The following is a 23,936-nucleotide window of genomic DNA, read 5'->3' as shown; positions in this document are numbered from 1 at the left end:
TTAGTTGGAGGTACTGAGGAGGCCAGGAGAAACACTGCCTCATCAGGTAACCCCTCCAAGTCCTTCCTTTTGTTCTGGGGAGGGAGTAAGGAGGAGGAGCATTATTCTGGAGAAGCAGGTAAGATGTGAATAACTTGCCAGTTGGTTCCTATTTTCTGATTGTAAGCCAGAGGTCCCATTCCATCAGCGAGAGGACGCCGTTTAACTTCCAGTTCGAAAAGCACCCTCTCCTCCCACCCCCACCCATAAGCTAAATGGAGCCCCAGAGACACAAAGAAGGCAACCCATTTCAAGGAAGTAAGAACAAGGGTCCTTTCTCTTGCTTGGAAGATCTGATCTGTTTTGAATATGACTTTTCAGTAGCTGACATATTTCAACATTATATCACCATCCTGTGCAGTAAAGAATGCTATCCAGAGTGTCGCAGGAGAAATTAAGGTCAGGCTTTTTGCTTTTCTGCAGTCACAGCTTGTGAAAGCAATGACAAGTCAGAGTCTCCACCACGGGCAGATGAGCTCAGCAGAGGGAAACTTCTGTAAAGGCACAAATATACGCCAGAAAATTTGTGTTAGGCTAGTCCCCGTGATGGACACCAGCAAACGTGAGAACCCTAAAAACTTTTCCTTGAAATGCTCGCCTCTTGGTGTCCTATATTGCCCTATGCCCATAAATAATAAAAAAGGCTGATAACATTGCTTTATGTAAGCAGGCTTAGAACTCACTCTCAGATAAGTGCTTTTGACCTAAATCTTGTAGCGCCTCAATCTGACATCTAACCTCGCAACTGTGAAATTCTGTGTGAGATTTAACAGTCTCAAACTGTCAACTGACCCAGCCATAAAGCAAGCAGAGATAAAGATTTACAGTCCAACATGATACAATTAGACATTTACCTTCTATTTACTTCAGTCTGGCTAAGCATTTAACCTACTTAAAAGCCGAAGGGTTTCCATTAAAACACAAATGCATGTTTGTCATTCATTCTAAGCTGCCTCCTCTTGCATCTTGCAAATTAGTCCATTATGAATGAAAAAGATTCGTTTTGTTTCAGAGAAAGGGGTAAACAGGAATGATTTCTGTAAAATCCTCATAGACAGGCAAAGATAAAAGATGGCTGTACCACACAAAATAATCAGACACAAATAGCTGCTGGGAACCAACACACCTAAAGAATACTTTAATCAAATATTTAGGTTACCTGCCAAAAGGACCATGATCTCTTCAAAATGCACCTCGGATTAAAGTGTTATCTAGCACAAGCAGAGAACTCACCTTGGAGTGGAGGTTCGAAATGCGTTCATCATAATTTTCATGGCTTTGGAGAGAGAAACCAGCTTTTTCAGCTAGATTGCAAAACTGGTTCAAAGTATTCCCTCGGCGTGGGGCAAATACCATCGCTTTCCCCTAGAACATTAAGAAATAAATTCACACAGTTTAAAACTGGAGAGCAGTCAAACACAACAGACATTAGTCAATGTGTTTATCTCCTCCTCTCCGGCACAGAGGTGTAACTGTTCTGGAGACATGTAAGCAGGGTGGACATTCACAGGAAGAATCGTTTCAAGGACAGATCTAGAAGAGGATATCTCATGCTCATGCTATATGGCATTATTTCTAAAGAATGTCTATGTATAACCAAAATGGGAAAGGAACCTGCTCTGAACAACATCCCATGTGTCAGATCTAATGGTTTAAGCGATGGATGCTAGGGTCTGGGGTACCTCCCATTTCTCTCTCGTACCTACCAACACAGTCTTGGCATGGCTCCGTGTGGCAACCAGTTCATATACATGCCAATAATCTATTATGCCCTGAAGATGAGGGGCCAACCTACTCTCCCTGGGATCGGTGACTGCACCCTTGCTCTTGTATGTCAGTCCTGCTCCCAAGTCTTTTCTGTGACCCTCCTGGTCTAGGACAAGGTTCCAAGACTTAGGTTTCCAACTTCAGTGAATCAATCATTCGCAAAGGCCCAAAGTGTAACAGGCAGGACAACTCACAACAGCCGTCAAATGACCGTGGGACCCTGTGGGCAAGCGGGCATTTCTAAACAGCTGCATGATCCGAAGAAGACGGTGGTCACAAAGAGAACCCAAGTAACATGTACACTGGACTTCAGAAGGCCAGCATGGCAGGGCAGTTCATAATGGCTCTTTACTAATAACTGGTTGCATGTTATTTGCCCCCCCCCTAACATGTATACAGAACCCCCCCCCCCATTAAACAGAAACAGGTACCTGCACGCTTCTGTTAACTCTATGCTACTCCAGGCTCCGAGAAAATTATTAAATATATTCCAGTTCTTTATTTTGGTTGTTGTTTGAGGCAGTGTCTTATTATGTAGTCCAGGCTAGCCCAAAATTTGTGTTCTTCTGGCTTTTCCTCCTGAGATCTACAGTTGCAGGTGTGGATTACCATGTCTATCTTACTCAGTGTCTTATGATAGAAAGTTATTGTTCCCAGCTACTAGGCATTTTCTGGGGTGTGTCAGACATGGGCTCAGCATCTATCCATACCTCATCTCTACTCCACATCCCAGAATGGGTTCTTAGGCCTGTCTTACAGGATGCTCACAAAGCTGAATAATTGGCCTGGGGGCAGAACCCAGATTTGACTAGAAGCTCATCCACCTCACTCCAACATGGCTGCCTTTCACTCTGTTCCACAGTGTCCTTATTAGCCACAGAGATGACAGGGCTAATGACGGCCACCACTGCAAGAGCTCCTTCATGGGTTCTCTCCAATCAGCCATCTCAGGACAGTCAGAACCACTATCCATCCAACGGAGGGCTGGAAGGAGTTTTGGAGTTGGTTTTGTCTGATCTCTGGATCCTCACACAAGAGTCTGCCGCCCTCTGGGTTGACCTGCTGAGCTTGTTCCTCCATCTAATGGGAAGAACCAAGTTGTTTCTCCTTCCGGTGAGCCTCGAGGCCCAAAGTCACACGCAGGCACACAGTCACAGTGACACCAGTTATGTACTACGCTTAGGTTCTGTCAGCTTCTCCAGTATTAATTGCTATTTTCAGGCAGTTTTCAAGCTTAGCAGCAAAAATTCATTTTTATGTGAGACTAGATATACACAGTCTCAGCGGGAGAACAGAGCCTCCTTTTTTTAAGGGGTGCGGGAAGGAGGGAGTATCAGTCGGTCACTTCTGTCATTTCAAAGGGCTGGTTGCCGTGCTAGAGGTTTGAATAATGGAAGTTGTTTCATTTTGAAGTCACCTGCGAAGACTGTCATACAGTTAGAGTTAAGAAGTTGATTTTTTACACCCATTATCTAAGCTATACAGAGTAGCGTTCCAGGGTGACAGCATTCTTGGCTGAGTCGATGTTTGCGTTCACCGCTGGGCTGGGAGTGGGTGGTTAGGCTAAGAAGTGTTTTCTGACTCAACATAATTCCTTGATTTAAGACTCAGTTTACCATCTATGCTAACAACTATAACCAGAATAGTGGCACCCCTCCCCCGCCTCTCTTAGTGGTTATCCTCACAGACACACACTGTATCCTTGTGTGCTATTGCTGGACCCCTCTGGCTGGATTGCACGCTCCAGGACAGCAGGGGCTCCTAACGCTCTATGCAGGGCACTTCCTCAGTGCCTAGCAGATAGTCCGCACTTAGTCATCACTTGTTGACATAAACTAAATCCAGGTGCTGAACAATCTGAAGAACATCAGTCTGAGAATGTGAAGGCCACACTCTATTGCTTATTCTTTTGAACAGATTTTCTCCGAGGGACTTTTTACAGACGCCAGCTCTAGGGAGGGATTTCAGAGGGTACCTAGCTAACCAGCCCAGCGCCCACACAATGGGCAGGAGGAAGTAGCGTTGGTCCAGAGCTAGTTGTGAGCTTTCAGATGCCTTTTCCTTTTGCTGAATACAGACACTTTGCGATGTGGATTCACGTTCAGGAGGGCGAAAGCACAGCAGTCATGCATTCAGTGACCTCTCCCAGCCTCTGCCCCACAGTGTAATGAATGATTCTAAAGATGGGCACCCGTGTCCCAGTGTCTGTGGGGAACTACACCTGATGGATATGCCTTACAATGCGGCTTCAGAAAATCAAAACAAGAAAAACAATACAGATATAAAACTAGCATATCATCCTAGGAAAACTTTTCAATTTACCAAAGTGCAACCTCCTAAGTATTCAGTCACGGAATCACCTTTAAAACTCTGTAGTGGACAGTCGGTGAAATGTAACATGTGACTGATGGGCAGAGATTCCAGGGATTCACTTATGCTTGGAGAGAGGAGAGAGGAGAGAGGAGAGAGGAGAGAAGAGAGAGGAGAGAGGAGAGAGGAGAGAGAAGAGAGGAGAGAGAAGACAGGGGAGGGGAGAGAGGAGAGAGAAGAGAGGAGAGAGGAGAGAGAAGACAGGGGAGGGGAGAGAGGAGAGAGAAGAGAGGAGAGAGAGGAGAAAGGAAAGAGGAGAGAGAGAGAGGAGGGGAGAGAGGGGAGAGGAGAGAGAAGAGGGGGAGAGAGGAGAAAGGAAAGAGGAGAGAGAGAGAGGAGGGGAGAGAGGGGAGAGGAGAGAGAAGAGGAGAGAGGAGAGAGGAGAGAGAGGAGAGAGAGAGAAGAGGGGAGAGGAGAGAGAGAGAGAGAGAAGAGGGGAGAGAGGAGAGAGGAGAGAGAGGAGAGAGAGAGGAGAGAGGAGAGAGAGGAGAGAGAGAGAAGAGGGGAGAGGAGAGAGAGAGAGAGAAGAGGGGAGAGAGGAGAGAGGAGAGAGAGGAGAGAGAGAGGAGAGAGGAGAGAGAGAGGAGAGAGGAGAGAGAGAGGAGAGAGGAGAGAGGAGAGGAGAGAGAGAGGAGAGAGGACAGAGGACAGAGGAGCTCCACTTGGCAACAAAGACACTGTTACACCATGAGCTCTGCTGTTATGGTGCCAGGCTACTCCATCCTCCGGTGGGAAAATAAGGGTGCTTCAAAGTCATTTAAGAAAGGAAGGAAGGAAGGAAGAAAGAAAGTTAGGAAGACTTTCATCCCCTCTTCTTCCAGATAGTGTTATTAAATACTAATTACATGTTTAAGTACATGGTTATTTTTGATTATCTGGTTTCTGACATGAAGCCTTTGCACAATTCTGCCTCCCCCCAGTCTCTCCTTCCCTCCCCCTTCCCCCCATTCACTCTCTCCTCTCCTGGCTTCTCTTCTCCCACTCATCTATCAGTGGCCCCCAGGCCTCTGCCTACTATTTCTTCATGTTTACTATAATTCTAGGCAATTGCACTGAAGTTCACAGCTTCAACTATCACTTAAACATCAATAATGTCCAAGAACATAGCTAATATAACTACAGCATTCACCTTTGTGAGGTCTGTACACCCATCATTCCGGGTGCCCACTTGTCTCTGCATGTGGATGTTCTGAAAATATCTTTAACCCATTCTGTCTGATGTGGAATGTAAGCCTTGGCTCCAAACCTTACCGTTCGCAAAGCAAAGCAATAGTCATCAAAGCTGGTGCACCCAGGGATTTACAGACATGCACGCACGCACACACACACACACACACACACACACACACACACAGATGCACAGAGCTGAGGGCCTGTGTGCTGTGGTATGTCTTCACACTCACTCCCAGCCAGAAGCTTAGGAACCAGAACACTGCCCATGTGTTCTATTCTTTCTCCTGCTCTTCTGTTTCCCTCTCCTCTCTCCTCCTCTCTCCTCCTCTCTCCCTCTTTGCTCCCTGTCCTCCTCTCTCCTCCTCTCTCCTCCTCTCTCCTCCTCTCTCCTTCCCTTCTTCACAGGGTCTTACACAGCTCAGGTTGGCTTCAACCCCCACCCTCATCCTCTTCTTTTTGTCCTCCAAGTGCTGGGACTGAGCACAGGCTAAAGAGCTGTCTGTCTTTCAAAGCCTCATTGCCACACCCCCTACCTTCAAGTGTGTTCTGAACAGCCTGAGGGGGACCTTGGGGACAAAAGGAGACCAGGGCTAGAAGCACAGTTTTTCTTTCTCTCCTTCCCTCTCCCCCTTCCTCCCCTCCCCCTCCCCCTCCCTCCCTTCTTTCCCCTTTCCCTCAGTGCTGGCTCTTGCACTTTGTGAGCATGAGCTCCTGCACTGAGCTACACCTCAGCCTTATTTCTATCTCTTTAACTGGGATATTGTCGAGACAGTTCGACCCAAGAGTCTTTCCAATCGAACAAGGACGGGAAGTGTCCAAGATGGGTTCTGACTTCTCAGACAACACCCCCTGTGACCTGCTCCCACCCGTGTCTAAACCGTCCCTGGGCCTCCTGTACTCACTTGGACCTCTAGTCCAACTGAACTAACCCATGCCTCCCCTTGTCTGTGACCGTGCAAACATCCCTCAAGCTACAGGACCTGTCCCAGCCCCCCTGTTTGTGTCTGCCTGGTGAAATCTTACTCATCCCTCAGCACCCAGGCCAGACGCCAGGCCTTTCATACCTTTTCTGACTCTCTCTGGCCTTCACAGTCTGTGCCTGCCCAGGCTGTCATTCTTCCCCCTGCCTCCTCAGGTGCCCGCTTTGCTCTGTGTCTCACGCCATCGGCACCTGCTTACTTCCTTGGGGTAGGGCTGTATTGCTTCTTCCTGCCTTCTGGCCCCACCTCTGCACTGAGCATCTGAGAGGCAGACAGTTGGTTCCATTTCATCCTTACGGATGAGTCCGTGTAGAACTGGGTCCGTGGCGGACCCCTGAGGAACTTTGCTTTTCTCAGACCCCCCCTTTACTACAATCTGACCTCTTTGCAGTACCTGAGTGACCACTGCTTATAAACACTCAATGGCTCTCTATTTCTTCTCTGATAAGGTCTGTCTCTTCATCACAGTCCAGTCAGCTTCACGAAATGGTTCCCCAAAGTAATTTTCAGCTTCATTTTCTGCCTCTTCCCAGGCACCAAAGTAGACAGACACAGTTAAGCCAGAGCACTCTGCAGGCAAACGCCACGCTTTGTCACTGCACAGGTGAGCATCCACACTCCTTCCGATAGAGATGTGGCTTTCTCCCCGATTCCTCCAAGGGACAGCACATCCATGTGTCTGAAATGAAGCTGCAAACACATGCCCCTTAGGAAACCTCCCATGGCCTTTAGCCTCTCTGCGCTTTCTCCTGGTTCCTCACTCTTGGTCTGGCCTTGCTGAGTTATACTTGCCAGTCACTCCTGTGTGACCCTACTCTCCTGTGTGACCCTACTCTCCTGTGTGGCCCTACTCTGCTACTCTACCTTACAAGGTTCCTCACTCTCATGCCCTCTGGAGCACAGTGCCCAGCAGACCACGGTCACTTAGCAAGTATTTTATGAAACAAAACCATCAGGCCTGTCCAAACTGTGGCCTGTGGCCCTACTTGTGGCAGCTGGTAGCCCAGAACAACTCTGACTGCAGCCCAAACAGAAAACCCAAAAACTTAGTTAAAATATTCTAGGAAGCTTTTGTTAGGGGACTGGATTGCACGGTTCATGGGTGTGAATTCTGGAGATGACAAACAACTTCATGTCACAATGTCAGAAGAGACCAAGTAGCACTTGGGAGTAGAATAGTAGAAAGAACAGCATCGTTATGAAGTCCTTCCTGTGCACCGGCGTTTTGTCAGACAGTCTGGGCAGGTCTTGAATTTGACATATCACTCAGGCTACCTGGATACCCCTGTATCTTAGAACATCTCACGTTCTACAGAAGATAGAACTTCAAAGGCTTCATATAGCCAGTAAGGATAGCACCAGGCTATCAGTTCTGCACTGAACGTGTGGGTGTTTCACATCACTTCAAACAGATCTTCAGTTCTGGGGTACTGAGAGTCTATACCTCATTCTTGGTATGCTGCGAAGATATGTACGAGCTACACGTGCTGAATCAAGGCCCTTAGGAAAGAAGGTCTTGTGGCTGGGCCCGTGTTCTGAGGGCCTTAAAGTCATCTAGGAGCTCTCTGTTGTTAAGACCCATTTCTACCCCGAGGTGCACAAGGGATGGCCGAATAGAGGGTTTGCTAGGCTCTGACCTGGCCAGTAGGAGGGATTTCCTACTGTGGTTTGCATCATGACTTCAGTCACCACATGGAGCCCCACTCCTCAGCCCACACAGCTATTTCCCTCAGACACGCCAAAAAAAAAAAAAAAAAAAAAAAAAAAAAAAAAAAAAAAAAGTTCGTACATTCTCCAAGTGTAACTCTCCAAGATGTTAGATTTTTAAAAGGAGAGAAAGTCAGGCATTAAGAAGAAATTGCTCGGGGCTGGAGAGATGGCTCAGTGGTTAAGAGCACTGACTGCTCTTCCAGAGGTCCTGAGTTCAAATCCCAGCAACCATATGGTGGCTCGAAACCATCTGTAATAAGATCTGATGCCCTCTTCTTGTGTGTCTGATAGCTACAGTGTATAAACAAACAAACAAACAAACAAATAAATCTTGAAGAAGAAGAAGAAGGAGGAGGAGGAAGGGAGGAGAAGGAGAAGGAGAAGAAGAAGAAGAAGAAGAAGAAGAAGAAGAAATTGCTCTTCTAAAATGGGGCAGATGATTTCCAACTCCAGGACTCCCTGGACATAGGCAGGGCTCCTAGAATCTTGTGACTGGTTTTGAAGAAGGCTATTTGAATTCCACAGTGACACTTAAAGAATATTATTATTATTATTATTATTATTATTATTATTATTGTGTTTACATGTGTATACTCACACATGAGTACATATATTAGAGTCAGAGAACAACTTTCTGTTTGTTTGTTTTTTGAGATATGGTTTCTTTGTATAGTCCTGGCTGTCCTGGAACTCTCTGTGTAGACCAGGCTGGCCTTGAACTCACAGATCCACCTGCCTCTGCCTCCAGAGTGCTGGGGTTACAGCCACGGAACACCTCTGCATCCAGGCTTTGTTTATTTGTCTTGTTTTTGGTTTTTTGCTTGTTTGCTTTTGAGGACAGGTTTCTGGTTTTCCCCTTCCGTTGTGGTTCCAGGCGGTTGCGCTCAGGTCGCAGGGAGGCACTTTTCCTTGTTGAACCATCTCACTGGTCACAGTGGTACTTCTGAGCTGTGGACAATTGGCAGCCAGACAGACAGTGACAACCAGTGGGAGTGCTATACATCGCCTCCTTGTGGTGTTCCCGCTGCCTGGCTGCCCTGACAGTCCTCGGGGACACACAACCCCTTCCGAGGGACATTAGCAGTGCCGTTTACTGTTTGTCAGTGCTGGTCAACGTGCAGGCTGCTCTGGCCAGGTTTCAAATTGCTTTCGGGTCTTCTGACATAGGACGTGATGGTTGTCACAGACTTTAGGGAACATGGCTTTAAGCAGACTAGTCATCAGCAAGGAGAAACCACTCGCCATGGGGGGGGTAGTGGGGGACACTGCTTCTTGGGATGAGTAAAATTTACTGATATATTTTTAAGATGTTTCTCTTTTCTAGAAAGTTCCTCATAACACCTGGACAGAAGCCAACTGTGTGTGTGTGTGTGTGTGTGTGTGTGTGTGTGTGTGTGTGTGTGTCCCCCCCCCAAGCTGAAAAATAAAAAGTCTGTTTCAGGCTGATGGAGTTTTTTATTCCCCGATGGAATCTCAAGCCTGGTATGGTGACTCTGCAGGCTCTGGGTCTATCTGGCTGAGGACCCAGGGTCAGCCTTAGGATCCGACACAGCTGTTGGGACAAGCCTCCCCGGACACTCTATTCCCCCTCATTTATGACTGCTGCATTCTAAGAACAGAAAAAGCAGGGAGTGCTTCCTCCTTTTCTGTTTCATTTGCTTTTGGGCCCTCTGATCCCCAAATGGTAATCTGGCCAGGTTCAAAACCAAGTGAAGAATTATCTTAAATGTACAGAGCTTGCTTCTTCCCACGGAGTTGAGATTACTTGACTCTCACGGTTGTAGCCCTGGCTCTCTTCCTTTACTCCCATATGTAGTAAAAAGTGCTGCGTGCACCCAGTAGGCGGTGCCCCCAGGACCGGTCAGGTTATTGTACTGGGCTCCCGTACAGCAGAAAAGCAGCAAGCGCAGACGTGCACGCGTGGAGACGCTGGTTTGGGCGAGGAAACAGGCTTCCCTTCCTGACAGCTTTCCTCAAAGCCCTTGCTTGGCAAGTGCCTCCTGCACCTCTCCGTTACTGCAGCCATACGTTCCTAAACCTTCCAGTCCGTGCACCACAGTGAATTGGTTTCTTTCATTTTACAGAGAAGAAACTGAGGTTTTCAGAGGATGAAACCCACCAGACAGAGGCCGGAAGTGACCCTACGCTTTCCACTTCCTGAGTCTACCTCTGCCTTTGTAAGATGATGCCTTTGAGCAGGAAGGCAGGTACTAGATAAAATGAGGCCTGTCATTGGACAAGAAGGAAAGATGGGCGGGAACAAAGGTTTTAAAAGAGGAGCCGGAGCCAGCGCTAGAAGCAGCTGGGAGCAACATGGAGGCAAATGTTAAGATTTTTCTTAGCACACAGATACAGGTTGTTATGAATATTTTTAAGGAATGGGTGTGTACAGGATTTTGTGCTGTCTAGATGGGAAAATTAGATTTTATCAACTGGATCAGAAGTTACGGTGTGGTGTGTTCTTTCATGTGGCGACTTAATTGAGTTCAAGAGACAGTGCAGTGGTGGGACGCACCTAGCCCGCCACAGAATTGGGATGTGTGTGCCTGGGGTAGTAACAACCCGCCAAGGGAATTGCGAGTGAAAGCAGCGTGATGAGAGGACCCTGGGGGCCAGTGTGGAGCCGCAGCGATAAATTAGTGCTACTTCCTATGGCCCAGTGGAGCTGGAACTGTCAAGAGAGCGGATGGCCCGCGTGTGCAGAGCTGTACATGCAAGAACCGGTCACACCCCTTTTTAACATTTATTGCAACGGTAAGTAGGACTTAGGGTCCCAAAGCTGACAGACCCTCTAGAAGTGTGGTAAACTCTCACTTCTCCCTTGTTGGGGACACACAGGACATGGCAGGAGGCCTCAGAGCCTGTTAGTGTTGAAATGGACCTGACACTTGGCTTTCCATCAGCCGGGCCACCATTTCTTCTTAGAACCACTGTCTCCTATGTTAACCTCAATTGCTGGGAGAGCGACAGAAAGGCCAGCTATCATTCCAGAGACTCCCTGTCTCAGTACGTGGTCTAGGCAGGCCTTGAACTTGCCACACGGCCCAGGCCGCTCTCGAATTCATAATCCTGTTCCCTCAGCCTCCTGAATGCTGGGCCTACAGGCATACACCAACACATTCCAGCCGTTGCAATGTCTCTTCCAGGAGGTCATTCTGGGAACTCTTGCTCAGACCCTGAGAGCTTGTAGTATCCTCTGTTGAACCACCAAGGGCTAAGAATCCAACAGTACACCCCCATCTTATGTCTCCGGTACACACTGATACTACCCTCATAGGTCGGGCCACAGAACCATGAAGGAATTGTCCAGGTTCAAAATAAACCTACACTTAGCTTTAGCTGTAATGTAGCCATTGCACGCGATCTTAGTCTTGAAGTAGGACCATCTACTCGGCGGGGGAAGTCCATTGGAAGTATGAGAGCCAGCCTTGAGAGATAAAAGGTTTCCCACGACTGTGTGGGAAGCCTCAGGTCACCAGCATTGGGCTTCTTTATTGCCTAGTCCATGTGACCTTTCTAGGATCCAATGAATGATGGAGGCCCAGGGTACAAGTCCCCTGCCTCTACAGACCTAAGATTCTGAGGGACCTTTTCATCAGGTCCACATGCTATTCAGTGGTCTTCGACGTCAGCAATCCTATGAGGAGCCTAAGTAAGGATCTCTTTTCTCACTTCTGATGCTGCAGGCTGGGTTTGGCCTTAGCCTTCTGTTTGAAGCCTGTGGAAGCGTCACCTGCTCTAGAGCTTGACTTTGGCCCTTTGTGCCATAAGGTTAAGAACTGGCCATCAGTCACAGGGTTGCTGTCCTGGCTCAGAGGGGGCTGTGTAGAGCTATACTTCAGACAGGGACGAGCATGGTTCAGGGTTTAACAGCCTCGAGAGATTCCAATCCAATCTGCATTTAGGTCTATTCATAGCTTGGGCAGTTTCCTATTGTAAATCATGCAAATCTGCTGCAAAATGGAGTATTTGCCACAAATAGGCTCTGAAGGGGTGCTGGTGAGAGTGAAGTACTGTTTGTGCCGTGTGAGATCCCGGAGTCCTTGAAAGCATTGTGTTTGTGTATGAGACATTTTCACAGAGGCTCTGCACCCAAGCAGCTCAGTGCTCTCCCCGAGAATCTTGGTCTCGCAAATGCTTGCAAGCATCCTCCAAGGCTAACAGGGGAGATGAAGAGGCCCAGAAGAGGCTCAGCATCTCCTCTGCTGCCCTCAGCTTGGGCGGCCTCCTACGTGTGGCAGTGGCCAGCAGCAGCTTGGCACATGTCCCTTCCTTGCCTCAGGACCTACTTCCCACTTCAGAAACAGAATCGAGAAGGCCGATTTAATTGAATTGATTGCCACTTACAAAGCGCTACTCCTCTGAGGGGCTATTTCAAGTCTCTGAACTAGAGAGAGAGATAAGGAAATAAAAAGCAATAGTGTAGAAGCAATGGATGATTATCAAATTGCTCTGGGAGCCTTCGGTGTGAGAAAGATATAAAAGGAAGATTGAAAGGTATTAGTCTATACGTCTCACTGAGGTCACAAGGCTAGAGTCTTTCACAAAAGACTTTGGAAACAAAACTTTAGAAAAGTCATGGACACACACACACAGCAGTCATATCAGATAACCGGGAGTTCTTATCTTCGATTACACTAAGACTGTTAGCCTATTTTACGTTGCTGTGGTACATCAAAGAGTCTTACATATTTGTAGGTTTTTTCTTTTTTAATGCATGAGCTTTAAACTCGTTTTCTTACTTTAAATAGATGTATATTAACTCTCTGTATAGTCTACAAGACCTCCTAGCCTAGTATAACAGCTCAACAAAATAAGAGTGGATACAAACTCTGTAATTTACTCACAGGCATAAATGGATATATAAATGGAAAAATGTGCACAATATTTTATGCCATGCTTGGCGTCATTGTGACCTAATATTTATAATATGTAAATAATGGCTTCCTCTTAAAGCAAAGAACTTTTAATATACAGATTCATCTGGAAGTCCTTTTCTTTTCTTTGATATAAACAGAAAGAAAAAGAAAGAAGTAAGCTTATACGATAAATAAATACCCAACGACAAAGGTTACTGCGGAAGGGATTTAAAATGACAGAAGTCAACATAAAAATTTCAATACCGTAATTCTACTTTAATATGGAGATATTGTTATCAAAGGGAAAGACTCCAGAAATTCTTTGATAAAAATCATCTCCCTTTATCTTTGAAGCTGTTTCATTTATTTTACTTCCCACAGTGTTTCTTATCAGAAGGCCAAGGGTAAGAAGTTTCCTAGTTATGATTAGGAAAGAACCTGATAGATCAGAAGACCCAGTTGAAGTTGGACATAATAAATATTAAAGTATTACATGACATTAATCCTGCCCTTCCAGTCCTTTCCACATCTTTGTTCGCAGACTAATTATTCTGTAGCCAGTGCTCAGGAGAAAATAGAAACATACTCACCGTGGGCTGGAGTAATCTCTTTATTGCTTCAACAAGGCTGGCTCTGTACTGGTCCAGAAACAGGCTGCCATTGAGAAGAGAACAGAATCCAGATTAAACTGGCCTCCTTGCCTAACGGTACCCATATTGATAACTACAAGGCTAATCACACGCTTACACAACACCAGAGAAAGACTTCCGATCCATTCCAGGGCTTGCCGGAGGTGGGGGACGTTTAAAAAGGAGATACTGTGATCAGAGTTATCCAGTGACTCTCAGGCTGCCAGCGTCACAGCCCACAGCTGGCTGGGCTGTGTTAATGTCACAGGGACAGTTTCCAAGACTTTTTTTTAATGAGTGTCACCTGCTGGAGGTGGAACACTTGGTACTTCCTTTTGTGTTAATGTCAGTTTCCAAGGGACAGTTTCCAAGACTTTTTTTTAATGAGTGTCACCTGCTGGAGGTGGAACACTTGGTACTTCCTTTTGTCAGAGCCTAGCGTCCAGTAGACCAGAGGTGCCCACCAGGACCACTTCGAGGCTGCCCTCTGAGAGCAAACCACCAGCCCCATGTGCCAAGTCACTGGGACAATATTGGAGATGGAAGAGGAGGATCTTAGTGATTTCTAACAGCTTGAAGATAAGACCCAACGAAAGCCCCAGATGCCAACAATCTACAAAGCACAGCTCAGATGATGTGAGTAAGGGTGATCCAAGGCTTCCTTCCCTTCACCTCCAAGTTGATTCTCTCCTACCTACTGGGATTTCTCCTTCTCCTCCTTGGGTCTTTGCTTTTGTTTTCTGTTGTCTGTGTGGCTGAGTTACTCTGACATTTTCACCACATCTTCTCGAACAGGTTTGGAACACAGTTTCTTCATCTAAACAAATGTATCCAAGACTCAGGTGTGGGTCACCCAGCAGTTGGTGGCAAGTTAACTTCCACAGTTCCATGGCTGAACGTGTCCCCTCTACAGTCTTGGGCTGTAGACTTGACCTCTGAGGTGATGGATTGGTGTTATTTTGTTCTGCCGTAGAAGATGCAGGTCCCCTCCTGCTGGAAGGTGCAACATGCAAGGCACTAGCTCAGAAGAAAAGATGAAGTGCTTATCTGACCCCATGGTTCTCAACTTGTGAGGCCCCTCCTCTTTGGAGGAAGGTCAAATGAGCCTTTCACAAGGGTTGCTTAACACTGTTGGGAAACATAGGTATTTACATTATGATTTATAATAGTGGTAAAATTACAGTTATAAAAAACAACAAAAGTCATTTTATGGTTGGGGTCACTCCAACATGAGGCTCATTAAAGGTTTGCAGCATTAGGAAGGCTGAGGGCCACTGTCCTAGACTCTCAGGCTGTGATCTATGTTGTTTCTCTTTATAAGTTGCTCAGTCTATAGGCTTCAGTGAGGTATCTGAGCGTTCGTGAAAGCCAAACAAAGTTTCCCAAGGGGTTGTGGTATGGAGGAGCAGAAGCATCTAGTCCTAGAGGGACACAACACTGAGTTCTCTGCCAGACATCCTTCGGTCCCCACAGCATCTCGGTGAGGGCTCTGGACGTAGCTGGAGTACTCTGCCAAAGACAAAGAAGGCAATGCTTCTGGACTGTGTCAACACTACAAACTGGTAGGGGCCACTCCTTTCTGAACGCCATAATAGATCCATCATTTGGTGAGGATGAACAAGGGAGTTCAGCATATGTAGCCGAATCTCTGAAACGTGAATACTGGCTGCAGGTACTGAGGATTGTTGTTCTCCCGCAGATAATAGGAAGTGGGAGTGTGTGGTTCAGACTTAATAAAGTTCTGGTTCTGACCTTTCTATGTGGCCATGGGTAACATGCTGTATATAAGGCCTCAGTCTTCTTGTCAATAAAGGCCCACTTATGTGGCTGTGATGGACATCAAATTAATATATGCTAATTCACAATTGTTGTATACTTATGCCATATGAGCTACAATACTATGCATTGGGGCTAAGCTTTAAGTAGAACAAGCTCAACTCCTAACAAGTTTTTACTCAGAGTTCATTTATGCATCATGGCTCAGAGCGTATCGAGATGGTATTGTCTCCACTGCCTGAGGCAGTTCATCATGTAAGTGGAGCAAGTTTACATCCAGTGTCTGTCTCAGTGACCCTGCGCAGTTTGCTCGCAGGCCTTGCTCAGGGTTACCAGTCTGTGTCAACATTTAGGTAGGATGTTTGCCCACACAGGCACTCTTCCAACTTGATGAGTCTCCTCTTGAGCAGGAGGAGCAAGAGTTGGGCACAGTGGTACATCAAAGGACTATCATGAGTTTGAGACCAGTCTGGGTTACCCTACCTGAAGCAAGGGGGAGGGGAAGGAGGAGAGAGAGGAGCAGGGGAGACCAATTGATTCTGAAGTAATCAACTGGACCCAGGGCCTTGCACTTGCTAAGGGAGCTCTCTACTACCAAGTTGTATCTTATCTCCTGCCCTGGAAAGGTGCTTTGAGCAACAAAAACATTGGCCAATGTATCTTTTGACCAGCTACTGACTGTATAAACTTTGTTTCTACCTAGCAACCAGGATAACCTGGAAAAGCATTTTCCTTCACCAAGTTGTATCCTTACATCCTCGGACAAAGAATATGCTTAGTTTAAAGGCTACAAAAGTGTTCCACCAAGTCCTGTTAAGCGGTGACTCATAATCATTAAAGATTGACAAGAAGCACATCAGACTGGAACTATGTCTCTTACAAATCACATTCTTCATCTCATTCTTTAGGAAGGTTAGATAAGCTCTGCAGTTTGATACTGTCATATTGCCCGTGTTGGTTGTGTAGGCCTACGAAAGACCTGCAGAAGTCCTCTGGCCGGCTGGATACACAGCAACTCATCGAAGGACTATTCTTGGTTTATTTCTGCACTCCCTAAAAGCTGGTAAGACGGTTAGAAAGTGGTGAACGGCACACACTGCTGCCAGCGGAGCCTCCAGCGCGCCCTTACAAAGCCCTCTTCCCACTGTGCGTTCCAAACGGTGACAAAGAGGTTAACATCACAGCAAACCGCAAAGTGCAGCTTTAACACCCGGAACGCGTTCCGAACACAGTCATTTCAAAGGTAATGGCATCTACCCCATCGTTCCAAATCAAATTTCCCAAAAGTAATTCTTGTAGTCCTCTGAAAGATCTTTATTCCAAGCAAGCTCACTTTTCTACTTAGCTTCGATGCAGAATTCATAACGCTTTGTGGGGTACGTCATATGAGCAATTTCAATGTGCTTTAGTGGGAGCGATATGTAATCTCCTGAAAATTCACCCCTTAAATAAGTCCTAATGGCTCGGAGAACAGCAGTAGCTTAAGTGGATCTATTTAAAAAGGCTGAGTGGATCAGTGATGGGGATGGAGATACCTTCCCACTCGCCCTTCAGTCACGGATCAAAATACCCAGTCCAGTTTGGCCGTTAAAACGCTCTCTCTCTCTCTCTCTCTCTCTCTCTCTCTCTCTCTCTCTCTCTCACCCACACCACTAGGCCATTGCCTGTGGCAGCAACAATCGCTTAGTTCCATTGATCTGAATCTGATTTTCTGACAAAGGAGAGGTGGATCCTTCCCATCATCTCCTTAAGAATCCCAGCTGTATGCAGAGCTTGGAGCATCTATGGTCCTTATCCTAGAGACATTCATTCATACAGAGCATCAGGAGACCATTCTTTTTGTCAGTCTGCACAGAAAGGTGGAGGACTCCTATGCAGCCTTTGTGGTGAGACTTGCTGCTTTCAACAGAGGGACAGTCTCTGCATTCAGGAACTTAGGCATGTTCTGACTTCACTTGGTTCTGCCCCTTTAGTTCTGAGATTCTGTGCTCTTCGGGGATTTCCACAGAGGCTGAGGCTTCCCAGGTGAGGTGGAAGGGCTGATACACTGGAGCTAAGCCCTTTCCAGGGGCAGCGATGCTGAGCTGTGCTTAGTCTGCCCATCACCACAGTAGCTGGAAGACCAGGAACTTTGAGAGCCCATGGGATTTCTATTTTGAGGGAGGGGGGAAAACCACTTTTTCACAAAACATCTTAAAAGCCAAACATTTCTTCCACATTTAGAAGAAAGCAAAAGAACTGGGAAAGAGAAAGCAACCTGTATGTGTGAGCAGTGTAGACAGGCCTAGGAGCAAGCACGGTGGCCAGTCTCCCCTCTTCTGCTCCTCTCTCCAGCCTGTAGCTTCAGACACAGATACACTGGCAGCCCTGTGTGTCCAGTTCCATGGGTCAGGCAGTGGGTGGCATTTCATGCGTGGTCTCTAAGCCTTGTGACAATTCAAACTCACAAAGTCCCTTCTGCATTTACAGAACCACAACAAACTGGAGAGCCGTCCCATAGATGCAGTCGCTGGATTTAAAGACACAATCTTTTATGTTCAGATTCTTAGAAGCCGAGGCTGGAAAGGAGGGCTAAGAATTAGCGAGCACTTGCTGTTCCTAAAACAGCAAGGATGGGCTGGACTTCATCCCTGAAGAATGGAATGCTTTTATTAAACTTAACAGTGAATACGTCAATGGAGGAACTTAATAGGCAGGTTTCCCTACCCCTGTTGTTGAATATTCTAATATTTTGATGTTTGTCAGTAGCTCCCTCTGGTTTTTGTAGGTGTGGTTGTACCTCCATGTTTCTCTCTGCTTAATTCAAAGTTGACATTTTACAAGTTATTTAGGAACCGTTGAACCATGAAACTATTTTTCATTGTCAAAAATGCTGAATGGTGAAATAATGACCGCTTTCCCAGTTTGCCTCTTGATTTTATAAGCTTGCTGAGTGACTAAGTTTGGATCAGGAATAAGGGACTGTCTCCTCTGGGAAATGAGTTGCCCCCCGCCCCCCCACTGCCCACAGGTTTATGAACATTTGAATGTAAATATGGGGATATGTGAATGATTTAAGAACATAAACACATCCCTGCTTGCCGTAATCACGTGCGTTTTCCTTGAAGCACAGTGTGGGTTTGGAACAGGCTTGTGAATGGAGCTTGTTTTCATGTAAATGGGATCAAGAAGTGCTACTGGTTAGCCATTCAGCGAATCAGACAATGCCACCCTTGCTGGAAATGCTTCAGTAAGAATTTAATCCATGTACCTAATATTCACACTTCACCTCATGCCTCCGATTCCTGTGGCCCACTCCAGATTTCATTCACTGACGGTGATAAAGGATGGCGTGAGACTTAACGTGATCTATGTAAGTGTGGCCCTGCTTTTTGGCACTGAATATTGCGGGTTTCATCTTGAAGGCAGCGTCCACAGAGAGCTATCTTCCACCCCTTTAAAACATCCTAGATAATTCAGCATGGTCTGCTTGCCGCATAGGACCAGCATCCATGCAGTAACTCCTGTGGACCAGCACCAAAGCAGCTGGATGTAAGGGATGCGTGGAGCCCTGCACGTCGCTGCCAGATGTGCAGCACGGGCATTTCACACCACTGTACTCTCCAAGTTTCTAAGCAGCTTACCCATCTCCCCGAATATGAAGAGAGACCATTACCAAAGCATTTCTTTCGGAAATACTATCAGCGGCACCGTAAGAGTAGCTTAATGTTTTACATTTACAAATGGGAAATTACAGACAGGCTGATGTTCTGGCACTTATAACACCAGGGGGAAAAAACTTAACCATCGATTCATGCATAGAAAAAGCCATTTATAAAATGAAGCCTCGGGCATTCGCTTCATTTGAATCCATAAATAATTCTTCCATGGCCACCAGATGTGTGTGTCTAAGATTGGATTGTGTTATATATCTGTAATAAAAGCCTTGGACCGAATATGTACTGTGTTTATCAATTCTATAAGACCCTGTTGTCGGTTAGGTGTGTGTGTGGGGGGGGGTGGACTAGTTTTTAAACACGTTGAGCTGCTATTTTTAACCTGAGAACATTAATCAGGAGGAGCTTAACTCTTGCTTCCTGTGCTAGTTCCTCTGGTACAAATAGGATGACATGGTGTGAGTGTCCGTGGTACAAACATGACAAAGCCAGGCTGTTCTGTGTTTGTGTGCAGGATGATTTAACTGTAAATCTCTCGGCCAGACCTGCCTCTCCCTCATCATCAGAGGCCATAGGGTGACCCGCATCTGAACCTTCAAGAAGGCTCTGCCCCGGTCCCTCTTCCTGCTGCTCTCTGAGCTGACTCTCCTGCTTAATCTGATCTAATCCTGCCTGAATTCTCTTCATCTGTGCAATGAAACCTGGAGGATCCTTTCTCATACTGGGTGAGGAAAGGCATTTACTAAATTACTTGGTAAATCACGTGGGCTGGTTTGAGCTCCTTTTTGCTTAGATGGGGGAGAAACAACATGCTTGGAGGCATGTTGTCAGTGATCAGACGGGAATCTAAGCTTCTCCCATATTTGGAAAGGGGGGAGAGGATCAGCAATCAGTGCAAGGAAACCAACATGGCCCTGGAAAAGTAGGGATTCTCAGCTCAAAGTAGGACAAAATATTTACTGTTCACTGCAAAGCACATGCACAGAAAATAGTCATCATCGTAATGGGTGAAGGAGGAGGGCATTAAAAAAACAGCTAATCTCAGTGACTGTGGGAAAGTGGAGCACTGGAAATTGTCTTTAACTGATGATAAGGTGGCATCCTGGAAAACATATGTGCTTTCTAGCTGAAGTCTGCTCTGGGTTCTGGATCTTGGGCTGAGGCTCATCAGTGTAACACGAGTTTGGCATGTGAACTTGTTTTCACATCTAAAGCAGTTGTCATCACGGTGATATGTAAGAGCTTCCTCTCAGCATCAGCAAACAGAATGCCTGCTTGTGGCCCATGGTTTCCATACACTGGAATAATTATTCAGATGGAATAAAGAAATGCACCAAATTAGTGGAAACAATCACAAAGGTCTATTTATCCTGTAACTTCGGATCTCACTTCTATTCACATGTATGTGAAGTAGACTGGGCTAAGGTGCGAGACAAAATGCATAGGTTATATTTATTTTTAAAAAATCCAACACCTGTCAGAGGTGGGCATTAGGACCAGATGTGTGTTTGGTGTAACTCAGTATCCGCCTCAAGTGCACTGAAAACATTAGTTGTCAAATACACTTTAAGAAAGGCTACGTCCCCCACGCTATTCCACAGATATGTTTACTGCCAGAGAGTACATATGTGTGCACACACGTATATCACCTCATGTCGATAGTCAGATCTCTCCCAAGAAGTAAGCTAATTGAGCTGTTTGTGTTGATAAACTCCTTTTTCTGCAGACCGCTCCTCTCCGAGCCATAATTATTTGCAATTTGCCTAAGTCGTCCATTTACAGATCCTTCAAGCATGAAACAGAGGCAATTCCAGAAAATGGAAATGCTTCTGAAAGTCAATCTTTGGGAAATAATGTGGTAGAAGTTACCGTGTGATAGAAGACTACCTTCTAACTGTCACATGGAGATGAATATTAATTTGTTGAGGTTAAGGTGGCTTCTGTGCTTCATTTGTTGACTTGGCTTAGCCGTTAGCAAAGCGGTACAGCCCAATTACTCGAGCGAAGCTATTTTTTTCCCCCTAAGAGGAGTTTTATGATTTTTATGTACTTACCAGTCAGCACACATAACAATGTCAAAATGTCCTTCCAGTTGAGAGACATCTGTCTTATTATCCCATCGTAAAACGCTTGAGGAGAAAAAAAAAAGATTTTAAAAATTTAACTTACAGTATTTTTTTTCAACTTTTGATTTTGAGCTATTAACGTTATTTTTTTGTGGCACTTGGAATCATTTAAAAGATATATACAAATTATTTCAAAAGATATAATAAAAAACCTCTAGGATGTAACTGTCTTCTGTATTTTATTTTGTTTTTAAATGTAGAAGAGGAAGAATTCCCTACTGAAACAGGATAGTTGAATTTTGCTAGGTTTTATAGGTCTTTGTAGACTAAGTAGATCCGTATCTTAGGTGTTAGAATAATTCCTGCCCCTTACCAACAATGAGGGGAAAGTGACACCAAAACATTCTCCATCCGACTGGAATATGAACTTGTAAAGAAATATAAATGTATAAAAAGACAAGTCATGTGAGATTTACTGTGTCGCTATCTTGCCTGCCACTGCCAGTCAGGTTTCTCACTGATGCAGTGCTGGATGTGACTGGAAAGAAGGGAGGAACCGCCCTCCTGCATGTGGACGCCCTCAAGCCCCGAGTGCTCTCTAGATCTCCTTCCTAGTGACAGTCTCCAAAAAAGGAGACTCAGACGCAAAACCTCTGCAGCAACACAAGCAGCCAACTGTGCTCAGCATCCCCTCACAAGCAGCCAAATGTGCTCAGCACCCCCTCAGCCGATGGCTGTGATGATTAATGCTTTATTATAATAAAACATTTCTAAGGGTGTTTCTCCCACACATCAAAACTGTGATTTGTGTCACTATTATTTTAAATATTTATTTATTTACTATGTATATGCTGTTTTGTCTGCGTGTATGCTTGTAGGCCAGAAGAGGATACAAGATCCCATTACAGATGGTTGTGATCTAGGGGTAAGCTTTACAAAGTACTTGTGTTCTTCTACGTCTAGGACCATGGAGGAGCAAAGTGACAAAGGAGCCCAACAAATCTCTTAAGAACTTAAGAGATGGAGGCTTACTTCATTTTTGGATTCCTCAGGAACTCCATGTACCTGGCCACACTAGCTTTCTCTGGACTTGGACATGAAGGCTCAAGGATTTTATAAGATTATATGCCAACAGGATGGTTTGAAACACAGTAGCTGGCAGTAGTGACATATGCATGGAATCTCAGCATTTAGTAGGCAGAGACAGGAGGATTGTGAGGTTGAGGCTAAACTGAGCTACATAGCAAGATCTTGTCTCAAACAACCAATAGCAACAGACAGAAAAGAGAGCTCTATGATCCCCTTCCTGAGTCATAAGTATAATATAGCATTGTGGTAAATATTTTAAAATGGTAATCTTTTATCCTGAGCTAGTGCCGGCACCAGTAGGGCCACACGGCCCTGCGGGGCATCTTTATCTCAGTGGCTCCACACTGTCCCCATGCACTCTCAGACCCCAGCTTCCTTTGACCTGGGCAGTCTGCGCCACCGCCCTGGCTGCTTTAGACCCAGGTGGTCCACAGCGTGTTGGTTTCACTCACTTTCCCTTGGCGGGTTGTTGCCAAGCCTTGCACACACATACACATCCCAACTCCGTGGCAGGCTTTGTGCGTCCCGTCACTACACCCTCTTTTGAACTCAATTAAGTCGCCACATCAAAGAACACACCAAAATACTCTCTCTGATCCAATTGGTATGATATAATTTTCCCATCTAGACAAGTCAAGTGATCCTGTACAATTCCACCCCTTACAAAATATTCATAACAACCTTTATCCATATAGAGATGCGCGGAGAGAAACATCTGCATCTGCTTCCATGTTGTACCTTCTTGAATCTCTCGCTTTTTCCTTCTCTCCTGCCTTACCAAAGCTTTGTCCCCGCCCACACTCTACTGTCCAATCATGTGTCACCTTGAATCAACCTTCAATATAGTAATCATACAGTTTTTGACAGAAAGAATTAAAATCACTTGCAATTTACCCTTTTTGCCAATGACTGTTAGATGCTTCTGATTCCTATGCCATTGCTAAAGCAAGAGAGGGAAATTGGCAGGGAATGCTGGGAATACTGGATTCCTGCGGCACTTCAGCCTCCTGCTACAGCAAAGAGCAACTGGAGCGATCAGGTCTAAGCAGCAATTGGCTGTGGATCAGCTTAGAAGATGTGATGATTCGTATCTCTAAAAGAAACCAAAACACCCCACATGGCCTCACAGCCCACGACACATCTCCAAGAGCCGCTTGCCTTGGGTTTTCAAGAGGCTTGGGCTTACTTTGCCCCTATAGTGACCAGGCTGTCCCTCTAACTATAGCCAGGGGGCATTAGAGCATGATGGTGGCATTTAGCTTTGGGGAAAGAAACACACGTAGGTTCAGATTCAGTTCTGATCTTTAGTGGCTGTGTGCACCTGCACAATTGCCCAATCACTTCTTGTCTGTTTTCTGTAAATCAAGAACAAGACGGGCCACATCTATGAACTCTCAAATCGAAACTTCATTGAGGCTCCTTTCTCTGTGATAACTCCAGCTTGTGTCATGTTGACACAAAACCAGCCAGTACAGAAAGACAGAGAGACTTTGTCCTTCTAATTCTTTGCCAATGCCTCTTTCCCCATGCCTAGACTATTATTACATGGACACACATGAACATGTACAAGCACATGCGTGTGCTCACACACACACACACACACACACACACACAAACATGTACACACACGCACGATACACTTCAGCTAAGGAAGAAGAACCAGATTTTGTGTGTGTGTGTGTGTTTGTGTCTGATTTGTTATGGACCCATGATTTTGCAAAAGTCAGTACAAATTCACAGATAAATGATATTTCAAAGGGGGAAAAGCCCAAACCATGCAGTCAACTGGGGGAAGCTGGGGGAAGCGGGTAGGTGGGGCAGA

The 23,936-nt window shown here is 45.8% G+C and overlaps 1 protein-coding gene across 1 annotated transcript in view; it reads right to left on the bottom strand.

Annotated features, from left to right (window-relative positions):
* The window catches only part of CAMKMT (calmodulin-lysine N-methyltransferase), a 354,261-nt gene that overhangs the window by 4,910 nt on the left and 325,415 nt on the right, over positions 1–23,936 (bottom strand). The window contains exons 8-10 of the mRNA XM_080914884.1: positions 21,014–21,088; positions 13,489–13,552; positions 1,273–1,404 (exon numbers count right to left, since the gene is read on the bottom strand). Of these exons, the coding sequence (XP_080771010.1) occupies positions 1,273–1,404; positions 13,489–13,552; positions 21,014–21,088 (271 nt within the window). The remainder of the gene's footprint in view (positions 1–1,272; positions 1,405–13,488; positions 13,553–21,013; positions 21,089–23,936) is intronic.

Source organism: Micromys minutus (assembly GCF_963924665.1).
Source record: "Micromys minutus genome assembly, chromosome: 3".
NCBI classification, from domain to species: Eukaryota; Metazoa; Chordata; class Mammalia; order Rodentia; family Muridae; genus Micromys; species Micromys minutus.
The sequence above is the reverse complement of the archived record's forward strand: the minus strand, read 5'-3'. Positions and strand labels throughout refer to the sequence as shown.